Below are 23,244 nucleotides of genomic sequence, written 5' to 3' on the forward strand. Positions count from 1 at the left end.
TCGATATCAGTAACATCCAAGTTTCCTGTGATGTGGTATTTTGTTGCTTTGGTCATCAGTGGAAGACAAGCATTAGGAAAACCTATGGAAGATTTGGCTCAGCCTTGCTTCCTCTTGGTGAGTTCGGAGGAGGGTGTGTATTCGGCAGTCCCCAGGGAGCACACTACCAGCCATGCAGGTGAGGCACCGTGTTATGGCCTTTGGAGTCTTACCTCCTCCAAGAAGTGGCCAAAATGTTCTCTCCTGGGTTAAAAAGTGGTGACTGAGAGGCTAAGTGGAGCTTTCAGAAGACACATGGGGTTTGGGGGACCCTGAAAAGCTACACTCTAAAAATCAGAGTGAAGCAGAAATGAACCAGCCGCCTGTGGACCGAAGCCCAGTTTTGAATCATCTCAATTCTTGGTTGAAGCAAAGTTTTTTTGCCTGCAAAAAGCAAACACAAATTCTCTCTAGAGGAAGACAACATCATCAGAGCCTCAAATTATCTCCAAAATTTTAATATCTAATGTCCAACAAGACAGAGTGAATAAAAAAATAAAACCCAACATTAATGGTACTTAGAAGGGACACAACTTAAAGGATGCAGAAGGTTAAACATAAAAGAATATAAGCACAAGGTGAAGGAAGGTGGTGTAGCTGTGCTAATACCCAAGCAAGGCAGAATTTAAGGCAGGCAGCGCCGAAGAGCACAAGAACCCGTGACGCTTGGATCTGCGTGCCTCTCACTGCAGTGACCTCGGCCTCTGGCGAAAACATGACCCGTGAAAGCAGAGGACTCCGACTAGAGTTCACAGAGGGGCACGAAGCTTAGGGATGTGTAGGTTTTCACCAGGCAGATGAGGCAGGGAAGGCATTCCAGACAGTTAGAGTAAAGTCACGATGGTGCCGTGCGTTTAGGAGCCACAGGTTTCATGCTGACTGGATCGTGGGGTGTGAATGGCAGACGCTGAGTGGGAGAGGCAGCCTGGTTTGGACTACGGAGGGCCTGTGATTCCATTCAACATGCCTGAACTCCTCACACCCACTAGGATGGCTAGTGTTGAAAAATAAATGAATAAATAAATAAATAAATAAATAAACGGAAAATAATAAGTGTTGACGAACATGGAGAAATTGAACCCTCATACACTGCTGGTTGGACTGTAAAATGTAGCCACTGTAGCAAGCATTTTGGTGTTCCTCAGCAAGCTAAACATAGAATTTTCATGACTTGGCAATTCCATTTCTATGTATTTACCCAAGAGAATTGAAAGCAGGGACTCAAACAATATACAGCAATGTCCATGGCAGCGTTATTCACAATAGCCAAAAGGTGGAAACAACCCAAACTTCCATCAAAAGATGAATGGATAAACAATATGTGATAAATCCATGCAATGGAATATTATTTAGCCGTAAAAAGGAATGACATTCTGACACATGGGACAAGACGGTTGAACCTTGAAAACATGCTAAATGAAATAAGCCAGACACAAAAGGAGCCATGTTACATGATTCCGTTTATCTATGAAATATCTAGAAAAAGTAGGTTCATAGAGACAGACAATAGCTTAGAGGTTTGCAGGGGTGTGGTGGGGAGAGAATTGGGAAATTATTGCTTAATGGGTAGAGTTTCTGTTTGGGGTGATGAAAAGACTTTGGAAATGGTATTGATGGCAGCCCAACATTACAAATATAATTAATACCGTTGAATTGCACATGTAAAAATAGTTAAAAGGCAAATTTTGTTATATTTTTGTTACCACAATTTTTAAAAAAAGTGTTTGAACTTAAGCATTAGGGCATAGAGACCAGTAAGCCTCCGGGACTGGGGAGCAGCTTCCTCACACTGATTTATGGGAGAGACCACAGTTGCAGAGAAGTTTTTTTTTTTTGTAACTTGGAAGAGAAGGCACTGCAGAAGAGAAGGAGGAAAGGGTCATGTTCATTGCTGAAGCTCAAAGGAGCATGGTCAGACAGGAGCATGCAGGAGCCAGGGAACCTGTGGTCAAGGTTTGAGAATTCCCCAATAGCACCCTTTGCTTGGAGAATCACGGCTTGTTTCTGGCATATTAAAAGCCCCAAGAAGTTCTGCAGTGGAGAAACTTATTTTACTGTATTTATTTTGGTAGTTCCCAAACTTACTTGCCCATGGATGAAGCTTAAATATATGTATGTATACATTAATACTTTGTAGGACATGACTGATTCAGTTCTTGAATTTGTGGCTCTGGACGCCTGGAAAGCTAAAAGCACAGAGAATCCCTGACTCTGGAATCTTTCCCAAGCCCCATGGGATGCACGGCTCAACTCTGGGCTATGGGATTAGGAATCATTGGTGCCCATCGCTCCTGTCTCTAATCAGCAGTGGACAGCAGAGACACTGGCAAAGTGCTGTGAGAGCTGCTGAAAACGGGGTGATGGAAACATAAGGGGGGGAACCTGGGTGTGTACATCAGGTTTAAGATGGGATTTCTAGGTCCAGAGGTATAGCTGAAGGCCATTCTTGTCCTTAGAAAGTGAGTCCTTAATGGAGGTGGACTCTGAGGGAAGCGAAAGTAAGCTCGAGGCCTGCTCCCAGCCCCGCTCCCAGCCCCCCTCAGCCACAGGGAAGGATGGGGAGGCAAGGGAGAGTTCTTACTGCTCTGGACAAAGAGGGAGACAGCGTCCCTACAACTTGCAGTCCCTGAGGGATTCAGGGTCCTCATTTTGGTCAGTGGAAGTATATTAGCTTCCTAGAGCTTCTACAACAAATTACCAAACACCGGGGGGGCTTAAAACAACAAATTTATTATCTCATATTTCTGGAGGCTAGAGGTCTGAAACCCAGGTGTTAGTAGGGCCATGCTCCCTCTGAAGGCTCGGGAGGCAGATGCTTCCTTGTATCTTCCAGCTCCAGGCATTCCTTCGCATTCCTAGGCTAGTGGCCTCATCAGTCCAATCTCTGCCTCTCTTTACGTGGCCTCCCTCTATGTGTATCTGCTCTGTGTCCTCTCCTCTTCTTATACAGACACAAGTCATTGGATTTAGGGCTCACCCTAAATCCAGAGTGAATTCACCCCAAGAGCGTTAACTAACCACATCTGCAAAGACCCTATTTTCAAACCAGGTCATATTCTGAGGTTCCAGGTGGATGTGAACTGGGGGTGAGGATCGGGGAGATGGTCCATTATCCAACCCACTCAAGTGGGTCAGTGACCCCACCAGCAGCTTCCAGCAGGCTTTCCAGGATGGTGGCCCCTAACATAGGCTGACACCATGTCCATGATCAGGCTGTGGGAGGATGGTCATGAGGCTCTCTTCTTTCTGGAGCTGGCTGGATTCAATCATGGCCTTTCTGAAGGGCCAGGAGCACAGAGACTCACCCAACACTGCAGTTACTTTGTGAAAAGCCACCAGCTTCTCACCTCTCAAATAGGATTTCCTCTCATGTTCCCGCTAGTGTATTAGGATCATGTCATCTCATCGGCTTACAGCTTCAGGCCTACAGACTAATTTAGGGGTTGGTCTAGTGACCAAAGGGAGAAAGTGGCGTCTGCTTGGTCCAGGCCCAAGGCCCTTTGCATGCCACTGGTTCTCTTAGGGCCAAAGCAAGCAACCCCTGATGAGAGCTGAGGCTTTACTAACTTGCAGATTAGCCTTTTGCCCTTTTCTGGGAACTGGGCAGTGAGCTCAGATCACCCTGTGTGCTAGTCGAGACTTGCTTCTCCATTTAAGGTTCCAATGACCTCCAGTGGCTTCAACATGAATCAGTTCACACCCAGCAAGAATCTCAGCACTGGTCAGGCCTCTGGCCAGCCTCACCTAGGCCAAGGTGTGGTGGGGAGGAAGGAGGGGGAAGGGGAGAAGACAAGGAGGGTAGGGGTGGATGTGGGGCAAATGCAAGGGAAGTTGGTATCCTCTCTGGAGCTTTAAGATTCCTCGCCCCACCCATACCCAAGGGCAGGCTGTGTCCTCACCTCTTATGACACAGTAGGCCTGTCTTGTTTTAGTCGTTGTTCATGTTTGGGCCCGCGAGGTTCTTGGAGGCTTATTTATTTAATTTGAGGCTGCCAGGATTCCTGGGTAGACCAAACAGTGAAAGCTGGCCCTGAAAACGAGAATCCCTTAGACCAAGACATGGATGACCTGCAGCCACTGTGGCTCGGTCCACATGAGGAATGGGCATGTTAATGTCAGGAATGGACACCGGCCTTTGCCAGCCCATAACTGAAATCGGCACCTCTGAGGTAGCAGGAAAAGCAGTCAGAGCCCTGACTGAGGAAGGGAGCAGATGCTGTAGCCTGATGTTTTGATTTTCAGCTAACAGGCATTGTTTCAGAACCCTCCCTGCCTCCACCAAAGCATCTGCTATTTGTTTAAAAGAAAAATAAGAAAAAAGATAAAGCAGTGGCATTCTTCAGTAGTTTTTGTACAAAAGGAAGGCATCTTAACTAAAACAGTATAAAAGTCTACTTAGGTATTCAAACACTCTCCATGCAAATAATTTAAAAAAATGTTTTAGAAACTGTTCTTTCCTAGAGCACTCGGCTGAGAGACAATCCTTTAATTCTCACCCCTCCTGATTTCTGTGCCTTCCTTCTTTTTCTTGTGTGCACACTGAACTCACTTTCCCACTCGAGGATGAAGAGAAAGTGCAGGAGTTGGGCCCAGCCGTGGTTCCAACCCCTCTACATTCCCCCTCCTTTAGAGAGCTGGGTAGGGTGGGAACAGCTTGGGCTGGGGTGTCAGGCCAGCCTGTCTTGTATCCCAGCTTTGTCACGTACTAGTAGGGTGACCAATTGTCCTGATGTACCCAGGACTGTCCTGTTTTTAGCATTACAAGTTCTGCATCCCAGAACAACCGCTCCTTCCGGGACAAGCCAGATGGTTGATCACCTACTTTACCTAAACCTCTCTGGGCCTTAGTTTACTCATCTGTGAAATGGGGCAATATCTAACGTGAAGTTGGATTAAATGGTGCAGGGCTTGTAGACAGAGTCCTCTTTTGCTGAGGAGCTGAAACCAGGACAGGACACTCGTTTACAGGTGCAGAGCCACTGGGGTCCACCAGCAGTTTTCCATCTCTGGCCCACTTCTACTGGCCGAACATTCTTCCCATCCATCCCATCCCGCATCTACTCTCGAGCTGCTTTCAGAGCAAATGCTGGCACCTGGGCACATCCAAGGAGAGAGTCAAATCCAGGAGCTGCTGAGGGAACTGGGCCTGAGGCAGAGGTTTCTCTGGGACTGGAAGTGCCTCTAGACGTCTGCATGGCTACTTCCAACAGGAGGGACTGAGGGTGCTTTGCCTGGCCCCCGGGAATAGGAGCATGAACTGCTGAAATCTCAGCAAAATCAAGTTTGGCTCAATAGCTTTAGAGTGCAGGAGTGGGTACGGCTGGTGGATAGGACTTGAATGTTTTCCTTTTGCTCTTTTAACATCAGAGCTAGGTCCTAGAAATTGTGAGCTCTGTTTCTGGAGGCAGTAAGGTCTCCATAATTCACCTTGGGCATAGACTTTCTCTGTTGCTGGACAAAGTAGCCCTGGGGTCCTGGGGGAAAGAGCCTGAGATAATTGTTTAGCTTTACCAGGCTCTGAGATCCTCAGATGGAGGGTGAAGTTAACAGATGATTCTCCTCCATCATTGGCAGCCACAATTTTACAAAAGATCTCCCTAGGAATGGGAAGGCAATGAGATACACAACCCTCGGGATTCCAAGTTACCAGAAAAGTTACCAGTGAGAGCAGAAAATGAGGCCAGGCCCCTAGGAGGCCAAGAACTGAAAGAGAGGGAACGGTGTTTGAGTTGGGGCCTGGGATATGGGTGTGAGAGTTGTGGACAGAGCAGGTCTCAACACAGGGATCTTTAACTGACCTTGTACCCCACTGACCCCAGTGCCATGGCTAGGCCTTGGGGAGATGACTGCCTGGGTGTGAAACCATGGGGCTGTGGGGCAAGGAGACTTAGCACCTGGGCCAGGTAGTTCTGCTGTATTCACGGATCTGTAAATGCTAGGCAGAGGATGTCAGGAGAAAGTGTGGGATTGTGGGTACTTCAAGTCATTGCAATTTAGAAATGAATCCCATCAAACCCTTGGATAGCACCATGCGCTCAACACTGTTGTAAGAGCTTTACATCACTTACTTTATCCCCTTAATGACCCTGTGGGACAGGTACAATGGATGATCCCTGTTGTGAAGATGGGTAAACGAAGGCACTGAGTGGCACGGTATGTTGTCCACTGATACCCAGCTAGTAAATGGAGCTGGGATTCTAACCTGGCAGTCTGAGTCAGGACCTAGCTTCTCAACCACTGTGCTAGCTGCTGCTCCAATGTGGGGAGCTCCCAGGAGTCATCTTGCTGTTCCACAAAGCCCTCTCTGGAGGTGGAAGCTAAGAGTAACAGAAGGGTTGGCCTGGAGGGTGGTGAGCTCCCCAACATGGGCAGTGTGTGAGCAAAGCACAGCTGGGTCCTTCCACCCTGGAGAGCCTAAGAAACGAAAACAGAATGAAAGCTGTGGTGGCATGAATTATTCAGAAATATGAAAAGGCTAAGAAATCTTGTTGTGTTTCTGTTCTCAGAGTTGCTTTTGTTTTAATTTTTTTGGCTTAAGTGTTTTTGTTTTTTTCTTTCCCAAGAAACTTCCAGGCCTGGAAAAAACTTTGATATCTAAATCCCAGCTTCCTGTATACAAAGGATTTAGTTTCTCTCTGGGAAAAGACAGTCAATCCTTTTGTATCAACCAAGGTCAGATCAGTTCAACTTGGGCCCTCAGGCTGTGTTCTGGAAAGGAGCTGCTTCTGTGGCTCAGGTGCTGGCCTCCTGCAAGGCTCAGACCCCCGGATACCCCTGGCCCCGCGAGGCAGGGTGTTCCAGAAATCCTGGGGAGAGAGTGGTATCATTGCTCTGTCCCTGCTTAGAATGGCATCCCATGCCCTGTAAGTCCCTGTGCAGCTCAGGTGACTGTGCCCATGACAAAGCACTCAGCGTGTACTCCATGGCATGCTAACAGGCAGCATTAAAAAAAAAAAAAGAAAAGAAAAGAAAAAAGAAAGAACAAAAGAAGGGAGGGAGGGAAGGAGGAAGGGGGCAGGAAGATCAAATTGAGGAGTAGAACATTCCTGGTCAAATGTGTTTGGCTAGTGTTGGTTCAAACACAGTTAAGCAGGTCTCTTTATTGCAGGACTTCTCAGAGCGTTTAATGCCTTAATGTGCACTGTGAATCTCCAGGAAGAGGTTTTAGAATGCTTTGTTTTTCCAACTCATTTGGTCACATTTTTTCCCCCAAGGAATATCTTGTGGCATTTCCTTGGCATGTGTTTGTAGCATTTCCTTTTGAAGATGATAAACTATAACATTTGGATTATAACCTATCCTCTCCAAAATATTTAAGTACCCACTGTAAGCCTGCACTTTCTGCAGGACACCGGGTAGAGACTGGGGAGAACTCAGCAAAGATTCTTTCTCCCATTGGTTCACTAAGTTCAGAAAAGTGGGGAGCCTTTTCACGGGTCTGTGTTCAAGGATGAGGGACCATAGGCTCGGTAAGGTCTTGCAACGGAGAGTCCCTGAAAGGTCATCTTACTTTCCTCTACCCTCCATCCCTGCCTCCCTTCTTTCTATCCTGCTTCTTAAAGGATTTTGGCTTTAAAATGATGGTAGAAGGACAAACGATTGGAATAAAATGAGACTACAGTCTTTACAGCAGAACATTAGTAGGTGTTTGAGGAAAAAAAATTGAGATTTGTTTTAAAATGTTCTGATGATGAAGCACCTCTTTGATTTGAACTTTCTTGATCATCAACTGAGGCCTTTCATTTCAAAATGTTAAGAATAAGACTAAGGTCAGCATGGGTGATACACTGTATATAGTTTTCTAGAATCACTGCCATGGGAACTTGGGCCTGTGGTGACAGCCAGATGGGATGCAACTCGTAACGTCCTTCTGAAGAGAGGTAGGTACTAGTGCACCTAGTTGTAGAAAAATCACAAAGAGCCTCATACCCATCTGTACCCAACAGGGCAGTCTGGACGTCTGACATCCCAAGGAAGCATTTTGGAACTAGAGCAGGAACCAGCACACTTCTTCTATAGAGGGCCAGACAGGAAATAGTTCAGACTTTTCAGGCCATACGGCCTCTGTTGTAACTAGGTACCTCTGCTGTATGAAAGCAGCCATAGACCACACATAAACAGATGGCAGGTCTGTGTTCCAGTAGATCTCTAGTTACAAAAACAGGCAGTAGGCCAGATCTGGCCCAGAGGCCGTGGTTTGTTGACCCCTCAACAGAGCACACCCTACAAGAGGAACAGAAGAGGCCCCTGCTGGTGGGGCCCTCCTGACTTGGTTTTTAAAATACCATTACTACAAAGAGAAACAGACCCCTTCTAATTACCTTTCTCAGGCAGTGACTGAGGAATGCCTCTTCATCTGATCTTAAATTCTCAACTACTTGCTTAAATCCACTGTTTCTAAAGCAGTACATCACAGTGCCTCGAACAAGTCTCCCTTCTTAACTGTGACTGGCTTTGCTAAACATGGAAAATGGGAAAGCTAAAAATCAACCCAAGTTGCTTATGGAACCCAGAAAGTTACCTATTCCTTGACAAAGTCATATTTCTCAGTTCCCAGGGGAGGGGTTACTTATTTGGTCTTTTTAGATAAGAGAGCCAAGCACTAAAGAAAAATGTCTGAAATTGCCCACAGTGAGTCATCTGAGATCTTGAGAGCCATGGAAAAGCTTCTGAGTGGGACAGCAGTAGGGCTTTCAAGGCATTATTTTGCAAGTGTGTTCTGCATGGCTGACCAAGCAAACACGATGGAGAGAAAATGTTCAGGATCCTTTAATAAAAGGCAATATAATTTGGTTCCAGCACTTCTCAGAACTGCATTCCTAAAGCCAAGCTCCTTCCATTTCCTTCTTTTGAATCACCAGCAACATAAAATGTGATCATTCAAAATGCCTTTACATTTTAATCAAAAGAGTTCTTTCATACACAAATTGTTTTGAATCAGTCAAAATAATTACAAGCACGCTGCCCAAGAAAGAGAGCCCTGTCAGCTGGGTTATTCCCACTTGTCTGTTGCTTCTGCCTCAAAGAATTCTTCTATTTCAGCAGCACAATTACACATTTGTGCATTAATGCTTTACTTCAATCACAGACCTGCTGCTGAGGAGTGAGAATGAAATATCACAGGTAATAACAGAACCCAGGACTCAACTGAAACATAATGCTCTCCTTGTGCAAGCAGAAATCTCCAAAAAATCAGTAAGAGAGAAAATGTTTTCATTTCAGTGTCTTACTATGCTGAGAATTCCTGACCGGGCACACCTGTGAGGGACATGAGGCTTCTAAGATGCAGCTCTGAGATCTATTTTAAAAGAACAAAATGCCCAGCTACCACCTCCCATGTAATGTAAAGACTCAAAGCAAGATTGTGGTGAGGCCTAAAGCATGTTGCCTTTAGCAACAGAGAGGGAAAAAAAGAATTGTGAGGGAATGAGAGGACCAGCCATGAGGAAGCGCCTAGTACTGGGCCTTCCTCCCACTGAAGCCCCCATCTCAGGAAGGTCTGGCTCCTCCCAGGCTTTGTCACAAGGGAAGGGCCAAGACTCCTGCGGGGGCTGGTGCAGGGAGAGGCCTTCTGCTCTTAAGTCATTCTCAATATTCTCAGTCCCAGCTGCTTGGTTCATCCTGTGCAGCCTCCTCAGGGGACTGAATCCTGCACCCTGGGCAAGTCTTCCTGAGTTCCAGGTGGGAACATGGCACTGTGTTCAACCTCTGGAAGCAAGGAAGTGGGCATTTCTGTCTTTCCCCGCCTGGATGTCCAGAATGGCACATATCCTCACACCCACTCGGAGCTACAATTTTAAATAGAACCGTAACCTCTACTCTTAGAAATCAACACATCTGACTCCCTCCAACAAGGAACTGAGATCCATGGAGAGGAAGGGCCAGCCCCAGGAATGCTGGTTCCCAGGCCAGTGTTTCGGCTCAAGCCAGGGTCCACTGATTGGTTCTGTGCTGGCTTACTTTGCTTGCCCCTTCTTTAACTAGGTGGTTTACATCCAAATTTCTAAAGGCCGTGGGCAAACACAGCTCTCTTTATATTGTTTATTATTTAAAATGACTGTTCAGATATATTTTATTTCTCAACTATCAACTAGCTAAAGAAAAAAGAATGCTGGCCGTAGTAAGCAGAGAGGAAAAAGAATAGATTTTCTTCCAGAGTAAAGCATTTTGAAAATTAAATATACTTTGGATTTGAGGCCCAGCAGTAGGTAATGTGGCAGTGCCTGGCTGTGGGAACAAAGAAGCAGGACTAGGCAAAGCAGCTGGGTTAGGAACTTGTTGAGCAGACAAGATCATAAGCCTGGACTTTAGTCACAGTGCTGCTGATTAGTTTAGCAATGATTACCACCCACAACAAGACAGAGACCAAGTCTGTTCCAAGATCCAGCTGAAAGTCCCATCTGAGCAGAACACATCATCTCTCTTGATGGTAAATTAATGGACACAAAGCTGAAATGATACCTCTTTTAAGCACTCAAAATTGGAAGCTGAATAAGTAGGAACCACTTTTCATAATCAGCCTTTCTGAACATCAGCTGGCCTTTTCATGAGGGATCTTTAAGAACGCTGGTCTGTCCTGGCTGCACGATGCACCTGCGGGTTCCCATAGCTGGGTTTCTCTGCCTACACCTGGAGCACCTGGACTCTGGAGGATGGAAGCTGGACACAGCAGCACAGAGCACACAAAGGCCTGGGTGCAATTTCTTTTTATTTATGATTTTTGTAGGTTCCAGACTTTTAAATTCTCAGCAATAATTTATAGCAGCCACATCTGATATATAGTTCAGTTATTAGCAGAACACAAAGACAAACAAAGCACAGAGAGACTTTAAGAAACAAGGTTACTGTAATGCATCACAGGAGTTGTTAAAATCCAGAATATCAAAGACCCCACATACTGGAACATAACATAAAGCTTAAAAACGCCTAGGAGCCTATGACCCTGAAACGATCAAATTTAGCAACTGCCTAAGTCAAGGTAAGAAAACAAAGGATACTCTGGTAAACCATTTTTATTCAAATATTTCTGCCCTGTTTGAATCTGGAATGACTATATATAATCATAGGCATACCACAATTGGAGGATAGGTCTCACAAACTTCTTTTACTATAGAGTTTTAAAACATCTTTAAATTCAGCCAATGAGAAAAGCAATTCAGTCTCGTGAATTTCAAATTAAAAAAAAAAAATTAGAAGTATTTCCAGGGACTCTTAATGCTCTCTCTTGAAAATGTATAAAATGTTACACACTTTAAAAATCTCATGTTTATAATTTTCTCTGAGATAAATATATGATATAGAACTTGCTCCTAACAATGTAAATGCTCATATACTATTGCACATAATGTCTTAGAGACATGGTCAACGGCTCACAAGGACCCTGCCTAAGGAGAAGACGTATACCCACGGACGGTGTCCTCATCAATATCCCCAGGGACGGTGTCCTCATCAGTGGAGACTGAGACTGTGACCATGGCCAGAACAACTCACCCTCCTGCTGCTTCCAAGATCAGATTTTCCTGGCATATATTAACCTGTCACTCTACAGTCATTTCTTCCTTGGGGTATTCAAGTTCATTCAATAACTCTTTGCCAGCTGCTCCAGCTTTTGAAGCAAAAAGAATTGCTCCCTGTTTAAAACCTAGGTTCTTCAAACTCCGGGCATAATCTGCATAAATAGCAAAGATGAGTTTCTGTAAACCACCGTTAAGGAAAAGATGAGCACAAAGGGTTGTGACTGCGATCCACACAGGCTCCTAAGGGCAGGACAGAAAGCCCCAGCTCTGCTGGCTGCTCAGGAGGAGGAACTGAGTGTCCCTGGGAGGGCAGCCCTGGATGAGCGCAAGCCGCCCTCACTGCGGCAGGGTAAAAGTCCCGGCTGGGGGAGGGGACATCTCCATCTGTGGCTCTCCACATCTTGCACCTGGCTGAGCCCAAACCACCTCCTTCAAGATGAAGACCCAAACATGCTCCTAGACTCTTTCACAACCTAAACTCAACCACAGACTATAAAATAAAGATTACAGAATAGAAGAGAAACTTAAGAACATACCCTTGTTCCATTTTAAAGTCTAACAATTTGGGAGTAGATATAGCTTCAGTCAAAGGTTCTATGTACAAGGGCCTGTCCCAAAGCAGGGGCTCCAAATATCTGGGTGTTCAGAGGGTTTTTAGAGGCCTGTTCCTTTGTGTTCTGATATTTGAAATGGCTCATTTGAATCACAGCTATATGATCTTGGATAAATTTAAGCTCTAGTTTTGTGTAAAATATATAGGCAAAAGCAAATACCCAGCATGTAGAAATGTGGCTCAATGTAATAATGCAAGAAAAAGTGCAATGAGAAAAAATAGGACTAGGCAAACACAAGGAATTGGGAGTTATATTCTCAAACCCATTCTTTTCAAAGGAAAAAAAAATGTGCCCTAAGTGACTTCTAGAAAAAATGAAACATTCTCGGCAACCAGTGGACCACAGGGACTTGCATCCATGATATGTGTCTTTGAGGTGCTGTATTTTGTTTCCGATGAGATTTCTCACTATGTATGACAGTGAGAGTCTTTCTTTTTTATTTATTCCAGCATATGAAATACATAAAACTTTATTCCATGAAGTGCATTCCTTTGCAATCATACTATTTTCAAGCATCAGCTCCCTACACCTGCCCTAAACTATTTCTTTCATCTTCATTCTAAGTCCAAACAAACATTACAAAACCTTGGACCCCTGCCTTTACATTCCTTCCTTCCTCCCCTCCCTGTTAGTCAGAGCTAATGCCAGTGGCCCAGCAGCATTCTCTCGGATTCTTTTCCCTCTCATTTTTCCCTCTATTCTGGCTTTGGTGGATCAGGATATGGATAATTCTCAATATAATAAAGTTCCCACCCAAGCAGCACAAATAAGAGGAATTCTAAAACCCATTCATGTCATTCTCTTCCTCGCCAGCATCAACTCCTTGCAAAGGATATCTGTGTCCTCATTGACTTCAATTGTGCCGTACTTCAGACAAGCTTCCAAAAATAAGGCGGCTCTATCAAAATATCTCATGCTGATGAACAGAACAAAATAAGAACTAGGCTTGTGATTCACATCATCTGAGGGTAGAATCCAAATGGGTATTTTTCTCTATAAAGACTTACACACACTTTCCCTGGAAGCCTGGATGCTATAAGTTACTGGCACTTTTCTAAGCCATGGTTTATAGGGGGATTGAGGGGGAAAACACTCACGTGTACCTTCTTCTCCCCAAGCACCAAGCTTTTCTTTTTTAATACTTAAAAAAAAGTTTAAATGTGCAGAAATTCAAGGAGATACAATAAATACCCATGTACCTACTGTCCAGATTTAATATTTAATATTGTGTCATATTTGCCTCAACCTACCTCCCTTAGTTTAAATAAATAGAATGTCCCATAATAAGTGATGGGTATCATTCTACCAGGTTTTCAGAAAGGGGATCCCTCCATCTCGCCCCTTCCGGATGCTCTTCCTACTGCACTCCATGGCTCTTCTTGGTTGCTCCCCTTAAAGCTGAATTGTTATCAATTCTCTGCAAACTTCTTTTAAAATCTTTTTAAAATAAGTATCTATTAGGTTTGACTAATATATTGGTAGGAAAATAGCATAGCTTCTAGGCCAAGTGAAGAATTCATAAATATGGAGAGTTACACTCTCCTTTAGGTTTTTATACAAACCTTAAATGTGTTTCTCCTTTTACCCCACACTTGGATCATACCAACCACCTGGAAGAAGCTCGAGTAACTGGGCAGTGATGAACCTCGAGCAAAGCTGCGTGGCCCGGAGGGCTCCGGGTGTACCTGTGAAGCGTCTCTGCCGCAGTGGAAAAGCAGCCCAGGGAGAGAAGGACCAGGAGGGCCTTTGACTTCTGATTGACTTGTGGAGAACAAAGGTGGTCGACCCACCGCTTTAGAACATCAGCACACTCCTCAGAATTTAAACGGACCTGAGAAAAATGCCCACGATAGAAACAAAAAACATCTTGTACTTTATGCAATGGAGAGATCTGTTCCATGAAATAAATGCTAGACTTCACGTGGTTAGCCCACTGCCCCAAAGCTGCTGCTTCCCCGAGCAGCGGTGTGACCCCCTGGGTCTGCGGGACTTAGCTACCTGGCCAACACCCTGGAGTGCAGTTTAGGCTCACCACAGCATGCAGAGGAGGCAGCTGCTTTCACTTAATCTGCTAGCAAGGCAACCTTCATTTTTCAATAAGAAGAAATGTAACTTATACTCAAAAACAAGAGAAGGAGGATAAAAGTTGCAGGAAATTATCTGCAATGCAGCTATGCAGGCCAAAAAACGCTTCCAAATCATGAGTCAAAAATTCAAGATGGAACTTTCTATCCCAAATACTCAAAGTACTCAGAAAGTACCTACTTTTGCAAGCCAAGCTGCGCGATTCCACTCGCCATAGGTCTGCAGGTAACGGCAGGCATCTGCAGCTTTGTCTATCAGGCAGAGCAACTGAACGCCCTCTGGAAAACAAACAGCAGCCCCACACCCACCCCCAAGTGACACTGCAGCTACTCCCTTGACAATCACCATTTGACTTCATCTAGTCTTGTGACTTTTATACCTACTGGAAACATTAAATTTTAAAATAAAATACTAAAATAAGAGTTCAACAATGTTACCACGCAAGTAACCAGGGAGGAAGCAATATAAAACCCAGAAAATAAAAAGAAATACACATCTCTCTCATTGGTTTTCATCAGTCTAGTTTGCCCAGGATTGTCCAATTTATGCCTACAGTCCTGGCATGGTTATTATGAGTGCTCTCTTACCCTCATAAAAAATGTTCTGGTTTGGACAAATAAATTAAATGGTCATCTTCTAAATAGCTAGCAATAAGCTTTCCATTTTTCTTTAGCATGTATTTTTTAAAAAGTCCCTAACCAGCATTCAATCAATGCTTTTCTGGGAAAGGGTCTGATTTTCCAAAATATTAACAAATATACCCTCAAAACAAGCCTTACCTGCCAACTTGCCATTGGCAATCATATTCGTTGCCACCAGTTTAATGGTGCTCTGGGAAGGACCTGATGAGGTGACAGTTGTGACCAAACAGGCTTTCAGTGAGTCACAATAATAATGTTGGTTATCTGCACTTGTTTCCAACAGCAACTGCACAGCTCTATCTGTCTAATAACAGAAACAGTTTTTCCAATGATGAGAATATTTTCCTTCAACAATACCTTTGTTCCATAACTTAGAACACCAAGGTTTGTAACTTAAAGATTTCCATTTTGAAAAAAACGGTCTTGAATGCTTTGTTTACATATACAAAAATTCAACAAAAGTACTGCACTGCTTCTTTGAGACAAACATAAAATCACAGGCTGGTTTATATAGGGGCTCAAGCAACTGATCATTTTAGCTTTGCAACAAATCAGTGAATTCAGACACAAAACAAACAAAACAAATTGCCAGGCTTCATTTGACATTACGAAAGCCCAAATACAAGCTGGTTAACCATATGCTTTTGTTTCTTATAGATCTGCTGGCAATTGTTTTGAAGGAGAAAGCCTAAATTTACACTTACACTTTCAATGAGGAAATACTTTAAGAGAAAATTTTATGATATATATATGTGGCACTGTTAAGTATCAATCAACTAGCAACTCCACCAAACATGAAAAGCATTATTAAAATTGATGTACTTGACCCAAGAGAAGTAGCTGATCTGTACATTTCCTTGTATGATCATAAGTTGACCGTTTTACTTCCTGCAGATTAACTCTTTCCAGTTGAAATTTCTACAAAGGAAAAATGGGAAATGAAAGGAGACTGAGCCTGGATTATAAGAATTTTCAATTATTATATTTTTTTATTGTACACAAGTTATTTTCATAAATATTACTTTGACTTTTCAACTTATTAGAGAATCAACTCTACAGATATCTAACCATTTGATAAGAATTTGAGAAGGAAAAAAGTGAAATGTAGTATTTGTGTGTATTTTATTAGCTTATAGAAACTGGCACTCAAGTAAAACTGGATGAATACCTCCCTCCCCACCCAGTATATTTGAGTACTCTACTGGAGGTTTAAACAGTTATGAAGCTACCTTTTAAAATTCAGAATAGAAAATTCAAACCATGTGTGTTTATGAGCTTTTCAACTCCTGAAAAGCTTTTGTAATACTAAAGTGCCAAGGAACTTATTCCTATTACATGGATTTTAACTTGGTTTGAAAGTTTCTGAATTTATGAAAGTTACAAAGATAAAAGTGATCAAAATGATTGCTTCCAAGGTTTTAATATATATACCTGAAAATAGGCATTTTCACAGAGTATATCATAGCATATATCAAGTGGGTTGTTCAGCTTTTCCCGAGGAGCATCTTCTTTAGTGGACTTTTCCTGGGATAAGCTGTGTAGGTAGTGGGCAGCCACAGTCCAGAAGTGCAGCTCCGATTCATCGCCATAGAGCCTGAGAAAGGTGAGACCAATATCATGATGCAAACTCTGGCCTGGCTGAGCCTTCTGTGGTGGCCTGAAGTACCTGGAGCACAGTGCTGACACCTGAAAGACCATCTGGTACACTGGCTTTGGGGCCTGGCAGCAGCAAGTTCTCCAGCCCTGCTACTGGGCCTCAAATAAGACAGAGGCCTAAATGCATGGGCCCCTCTGCTCTTCGTTAAGTTTGATACCACAGTTCCAAAATCTGGGCAAATATTTGCCTGGTTTGCCTTCGATACATCTTTCAATTTGGACCATATCTTCACCTTAGGGAAAAGTTCCTCTGAGGTGACTATATAAGGTGTGAAAATAATTTGCTATTTATTCTCTGGGGAGTAGAGAGGAAAGTCTTTTTTTTAAGTGAAACAGTACAGGTTCTTGCTTTTGAATATAGCTTTGTATCTGATACTTTAAAACATATATTTTTAAGAAGTTGCCTGTAGAAAGGAGTCCTTTCTACAGAGATAGCCTTAAGGCCTAGAACTCATTTTACAATTAAATTAGTTTGCTTTCCTATTTGTGTTATTATTCTCAAAATTAATTATAAGTGAAATCAAAAGGATAAACTGATATCTTTTTCTAAAAGAGTTTGGCCTTAAAAACCCTTAATAAGAGAAATGAGTCAATGTGAAATTCTCTGGATCTTACACTGAAAACTTAAATCTATGTTACCTTGAAACAAGCAGGCACCTCTGCAAGAGGGTGAATTCCGGATCAAGCAAGAGTTTCTTTATGTCACTGTAAACAGGAATCCAGACAGTGGGAAGAAAAAAAATTGTAAATCAAACAATAATGCAAAAAATAAATATACTCTTGAACTGGAAAATTCCACTCAAAAAATACTTTTTAAGCTTACAAAAGAAAAGTTACTTTGCCATGACCCTGAAATTTAAAAGATTTACTAGGGCTCACAGTATACTCCTGATTGGAAAAGAAGCACCTGTTACCAACACAGAGGGCTGTGAGGCTCTGATTTTTTTGATTTATATTCTTGCAACAGTTCAACTCACATTTTTGAAAATATAAACAATCACCTAATTAAATGAACAAAGATGTTATTATTGATAAAATTATTTTGCTAGTCATCAGGAGCAGCATATACTTTAGAGTCAATGGCATTCAGAAATTACTTCAGAAACTATTCTAAATATAAAGTAAAATATTTAAGGAAGAAAGGCTAGTGTTTTTATAAACTGGTATTTCTAAAATAGCAAATACAAAATGTTCATAAATCCGAGGGGAAAAATATTCTTTAAATCTACAGTTCCTATTTAAATGTGTGTGTGTGTGTGTGTGATTATATTAACCTTTGGGCAGAGAAAACAAAGTAATTTTGAATTTCCCATCAATAAAACATTCTATTCTGGTTAATTTATTAGGTGTCATCATTATGTGTGGTAAAAATGTACTGTCATGTTTCACCGTGAACTCCTTGTAGACCTATATTTCTCTACTGCCTTTGCAATATTATTCCCAATACATAGTTTAAAATGCTATTGGCTCTACGGAACATATTAATTTCTAGCTAGAATTGTGCACACAGCACCTGAGAGAGAAGACTCACTTTAGAAGAGGAAGCTGACACAGAAGAATCACCCTGTGCATGTCCTCAACCACAGGGGAGTTGTGGTGAGGCAGGCTGAGCTACAATGACGCTCAGTCCACAGCTTCTACTTCGGCCCTGACAGCAGAACAGAGCCATTGGATACTTATTAACTTGTTGAAGACAGATGTCTCTGTCACTGTAACTATTAAATAAATATGGGTTCTACAAAACAAAGATACAAACAGAATATTCTGTTTGGGGCCATTAATATTCTCCAAAACACAACTTATTTTAATTTTAAGAAGTCCAAATTACTGTACTTTCCCTTTTGATAGCCCCATCTTCTAATAAAACATAGCATGCTCACTTAGACAATGAATTCAACTGCTCTTGAAGGAGAGTCTTTATTTCTTCATTTTCTGGATAATCCCTGTACAGAAAAAATTTTGAATAAATTCATTATCTCTTCACTTAAAACTATTTTTTTCTTCATCAGAAAAAAATGTTATGGGTCATAGTAATAAAGCAATAGCTTTTCTGTAGTCCTTGGTTAAAAACCTGATAACAGACCAAAATAGCGTCAGTTTACTCAGGAACTCACCAATCATCTTGAATGTCTGCTTTTATCCTATTGAGTCAAGGCAAAGAAATGAATAAAGAAAGTTTCTGATTTTCAAGAAACCAAAAAATTTATTAGTAAGCTTAAAATCTCTCAGATTTAATTTATTTTTAATAAGGACCTTAATGACAACTAAAAGAATTTGTTCATTCTCCTCTGCAAAAGGAACATTCTGTAAGTATCTTAGACAATATAGACCTCATGACATTATATTTTTAAAATTCCTCCTTCCCATGCTACCTGTGCACTGCATATGGTATAAACTCAGTAAGCATTTGTGAATTTAACTAATAATAGTTTCTGTGATTTTTTTTTTCTTTTTTTTTGTTTTTGTAATGAGCAGGTATTCAATGAGATTTATAAAAACATAACAGATCCCAAAATTCTCCTTGGCCTAAATCGGCCCTATTTATACTCATCCTTTTCTTAATTATGTCACATCCATATTCTGGCTTTAAGACGACCACACATACCCACAGCCCTCCACCCCTCATGCCTCCCCAAAGGCCTCAGAGAGAGGCAGAAATGAGAGGCAGATACGTGGTCCTTTCAGCATGCCTGCCTTCTCCATCTCAGCTTGGTTTCAAGGCTTGTCTCTAATTCCTCTTATGCCCTGCAGTACAGACCACTGCTGATTTTCATGGGTGTCCTTCAACCTCAAGGAAATTAAGACAGGAAAACCAACATAGCAAAAATAACTTACACATGAGTAATGTCCAAAGAATATTGTCCATTCCATGGCTGGTGTAATAAGAAGGCTTTTAAGACTAAGGAGGCCCTGGGAACAAGGAGATATGGGCACCACACAGGCTCTAGGAAAAAAAAATGGTTTTAAAAAAAATAAAGGTTTATGCTACTATCACAGATATAGAAAATTCATAAAGAAGTCAGCAGAGAGCAGTGTATAAATACAGTGGCAAATGACAAAGTATACTCAATGCAATACCTACTTTAAAAACACTGGCTAAAAGCAGAAAGATTCTCTGCATTAAAATCTGACTTCATATTTACAGTTAATATATTTTACTTTCCTTTTCTTTTTTAATTTAAATGTCCTGTGTGGGATAAAACTCTGATCCTATTTGAATAAAAGATACAACAACTCGACAGATATCAATTAAACTCATTATTTTAAAATACTAAAAATAATTAACTTGTATCATCCTATACCGCTCAATGTCTTTGTTCTTCTCAGGCTATTAAACCAAATGGCCCACCAACCTTGAGCTTGTCACAAGGATTAGACTCAGATCACTTCTGCAGTACCATATTTCCCTTCTATAAAGGCCTATCTTATAAAGGTGGTCCTTGAACAAAGTGGCTATCTTCTTAGCCTCTGCCACCTCTCTAGGCCCGAGCATCCCCCACTCCCAGTGGTTGGCTTACACTAACAAACAAGATTTTCCTGTTTTTTAAACATGTTCTAGTACAGAGAAACAGCAGACCCAGAGGCTCTAACACCCAGACAAATGGACTCCAACTACTCTACATAGCCCCACTTGTCAGACTCCTGACCTTAGATACAGTTCTCTTGAGTTCTGCTGGCTTTAACAAACTCAGCTCATTGCCCCTCCAACCTGCAGATCATCTACAGATCCCTTGAATAAATACAATTACATAAAATTTCACAACCCTACAAATGGTATTGACTTATCTAAGTGTCCCACTTTGACTTTAGACTATGTGGTCCAATTCAATAGCCACTAGCCATACGTGGTCACTGTGCATTTGAAACATGGCTCAATAAATTATTTTTAATTTTACTTAATTTTAGTTAACCTAAAATTAAAAACTAATACTTGACTCAGTTATTGGATAACTTTTAAGTATGCTTGGAACAAACTGGACACATGACTTCTTCAATTGTAAATTTTATGAAATTTAAATAGAGTTTAAGTATTTCTACTGAAAATTTGTCCTCTGAATTGAGACATGCTCAAAATGTAATATACACAGTGGATTTTGAAGACTTGGTACTAAAAAATGTAAAATATCTCACTAATAATTTTCAATATTATTATACATTGAAATGATAACACTTTAGGCATATTGGCTTAAATAAAATATATTATTAAAATTAATTTTATCTGTTTCTTTTTTTAATGTGACTCACATTAATGACATATGTGGCTCACATTGTATTTCTGTTGGACAGCACCACATTAGAAAATTTAGTCCTAAGCAGTTAAGAATTAAACCATAGGAGGCATGTGGGAACTTTTCCATTAAAAAGTCAGAGAACGCTCAGGCATATTTCTACTACTATTTTTTTTTCCACACTCAAGAATTTACACACTGATTCAATAAAATCACCTAAAATGCCACCCACATTCAAATGCTCTCTATTCTTCCCCAAATATCCAGAGAGTTGTATTCTTTTTAAGATCCTGGGATCTAGTCAAGGCTCCTGCATTGCATCTGCTTGTCATGTCTCTTGTCATGAGTACTCTAATGTAGAACAGTCCTCCTACTTTTCTATTTTTGGTCTTACACGATGCTTTATTTCTGATGAGTCCTGGCCAGCTGCCTCAGAAAACGTCCCACATTCTAGATTTGTCTGTTTTCTGAGGATCATATTCAGGTTAAACATTTTTGGTAAGAACACGATAGAGGGGATGTTGTGTACTTCCCACTGCATCATGACTGAAGGAACATATTAGTTGGTCTCCTTATGTGTAAAATTAAATTTGATCATCTGGCTAAGGAGGAATTCACCCGAACTCCCTCTTGTCAGGGCACCGTTTCCTTGTAATTAGTAAGTAGCATGCAGGAGAGAGACTGAGAGACTCTGACTTCCCTATTCCCAAACATCCCTTCACCCAAAGATTTAACATCCACTGATGATCCTTGCTGGAATCAATTATTACATTAGGGGATGCACATTGATGATTTTCTAATTCTATCATTCTTTCTACATTTATCAGCTGGTATTCTTCTGTAAACATGAGCTGCCCCCCCCACCTTATTCTGAATATTACTACGGAATGAAAGATTTTTTTGAATCCAACACTTAAATAATCAGTATAATCGTATCAATAATAATCAATAATATTGATAATAATCAATATCAGCTTTACTCTTTGTAATGTTCAGATTGCCCCACAGTTGGCAGTGGGAGCCCCATAAATCTAGGTCATCACTGTTTTTTTTTTTTTTTTTAAAAACACGTCCTTAATTTCTGGCATCACAAGATGTCCCAGGTGTTATCTTGCACCATTTCTGCCTCTAACCTGGATTAAGCTGTTTCTCCAAGGAGCCTTGGCTCCTTTAGGTCAGGAAACGGAATCTACAAATGAAAATCTGGGTGCTAGGAGTGTTTATTGCCATTGACGTGTCACTGCTTCTAGACCCCTTCAGTGGACTGAGCCAGGAAACAGAATTTTTAAAAAGTGTTACCTCCAATTCAAATCCAACACTGGAGTATTCTTCCTTACCAGCCCCATTCCACATCCGCATTTTCCTTTTCCCCCAGTAGGAACCTTGATCCCCCAAAACTGCAATCTATTTACTTTTAATTCTTTCTAGCCTGTAATATGCACAAAACAGTTTCAGAATTACTGGTACCACAGCCAACTACTTAAGTCAAGTCCAAAATTCCTTTGTAGCTCTTTTTGCCCTAGCATATAAATCACTAAAAGGGTACAGTAAGGGTTCTGTGTTTAAAAGTTATTTGAACTATGTGTGTGTGTGTGTGTGTGTGTGTGTGTGTGTGTGTGTGTGTACCGTTATGTAACTAACTGGTTACACATTTAGGCTCAACTGTTTCTTGTATTCAATTTCAGAGTTTGTTTTTCATTCATCCTTCTTATTTTCATTGTATGTTCTAGAAGTGTGAAGATTTACATGGTCCCAAAGTCGAAACCATAAAAAAAGATACACTCAGAGAAGTTTCACTGCTATTCTCTTCACACCTTCCATCTTTCTATCTACTTGCTATAACCATTTTCATTTGTTCCTGGATTATCCTTTCTGTGCTTTTTATAAAATAAACACACACACATTATCTATACACACATATAGGTACTCCTTCCACATTGTGACTTTCCCCATCCCAGTTTTGATATATCAAGGGTAGGCATGAGAAATTAAATGGGAATTGGGGGAGTTTTTGCAGAAGCTGCAGATGACACATGAAGGCCAGCAGATGACAGCAGACAACACAGAAAAAGTTTAGTCACTCAGAAATGCGTTTTATATATATATATATATATATATATATATATATATATATATATATATATAGTATTGTATTATATCAATATATTTTATCTTTTAATACCATAAATATACATAATTTCTTTTTAAAGTTAAAATAAGTAAAAAAAAAAATACATAGATTTTCCAGATCATGGGGGCGCCACACCCCTAACCCCCTTTATGTGGAAGGGATAACTGTATGTGTGTGTGTGTGCATGTGTGTATGTATATATATAATTGTTTGCCCTTTTTACACAAGAAAACCAAATACATTCTTTTATACCCTGCATGTTTCATTTACACATATCCTGTATTATTACTTCATATCTGTTCACAGAGATCTTCCTCATTCTGCTTTACAGCT

General features: G+C 41.3%; 1 protein-coding gene across 2 annotated transcripts in view; it reads right to left on the reverse strand.

The window, feature by feature from the left end:
• Window positions 1-523: 523 nt before the first annotated feature.
• WDR11 (WD repeat domain 11) overlaps window positions 524-23,244 on the reverse strand; it is an 81,934-nt gene continuing 59,213 nt past the window's right edge. Inside the window, exons 20-29 of one of the 2 annotated variants that reach the window (XM_037804498.1) lie at window positions 19,387-19,495; window positions 18,432-18,494; window positions 17,191-17,256; window positions 16,327-16,489; window positions 15,718-15,813; window positions 15,034-15,199; window positions 14,435-14,532; window positions 13,855-14,000; window positions 13,006-13,085; window positions 10,730-11,734 (exon numbers count right to left, since the gene is read on the reverse strand). In XM_037804498.1, coding sequence (XP_037660426.1) covers window positions 11,577-11,734; window positions 13,006-13,085; window positions 13,855-14,000; window positions 14,435-14,532; window positions 15,034-15,199; window positions 15,718-15,813; window positions 16,327-16,489; window positions 17,191-17,256; window positions 18,432-18,494; window positions 19,387-19,495 — 1,145 coding nt within the window. In that variant the 3' untranslated portion in view covers window positions 10,730-11,576. Of the gene's footprint in view, window positions 1,034-10,729; window positions 11,735-13,005; window positions 13,086-13,854; window positions 14,001-14,434; window positions 14,533-15,033; window positions 15,200-15,717; window positions 15,814-16,326; window positions 16,490-17,190; window positions 17,257-18,431; window positions 18,495-19,386; window positions 19,496-23,244 lie in introns of those variants that run through there. The other variant, XM_037804499.1, reaches the window with a different exon arrangement.

This window comes from Choloepus didactylus, chromosome 15 (assembly GCF_015220235.1).
Source record: "Choloepus didactylus isolate mChoDid1 chromosome 15, mChoDid1.pri, whole genome shotgun sequence".
Lineage (NCBI taxonomy): Eukaryota > Metazoa > Chordata > Mammalia > Pilosa > Megalonychidae > Choloepus > Choloepus didactylus.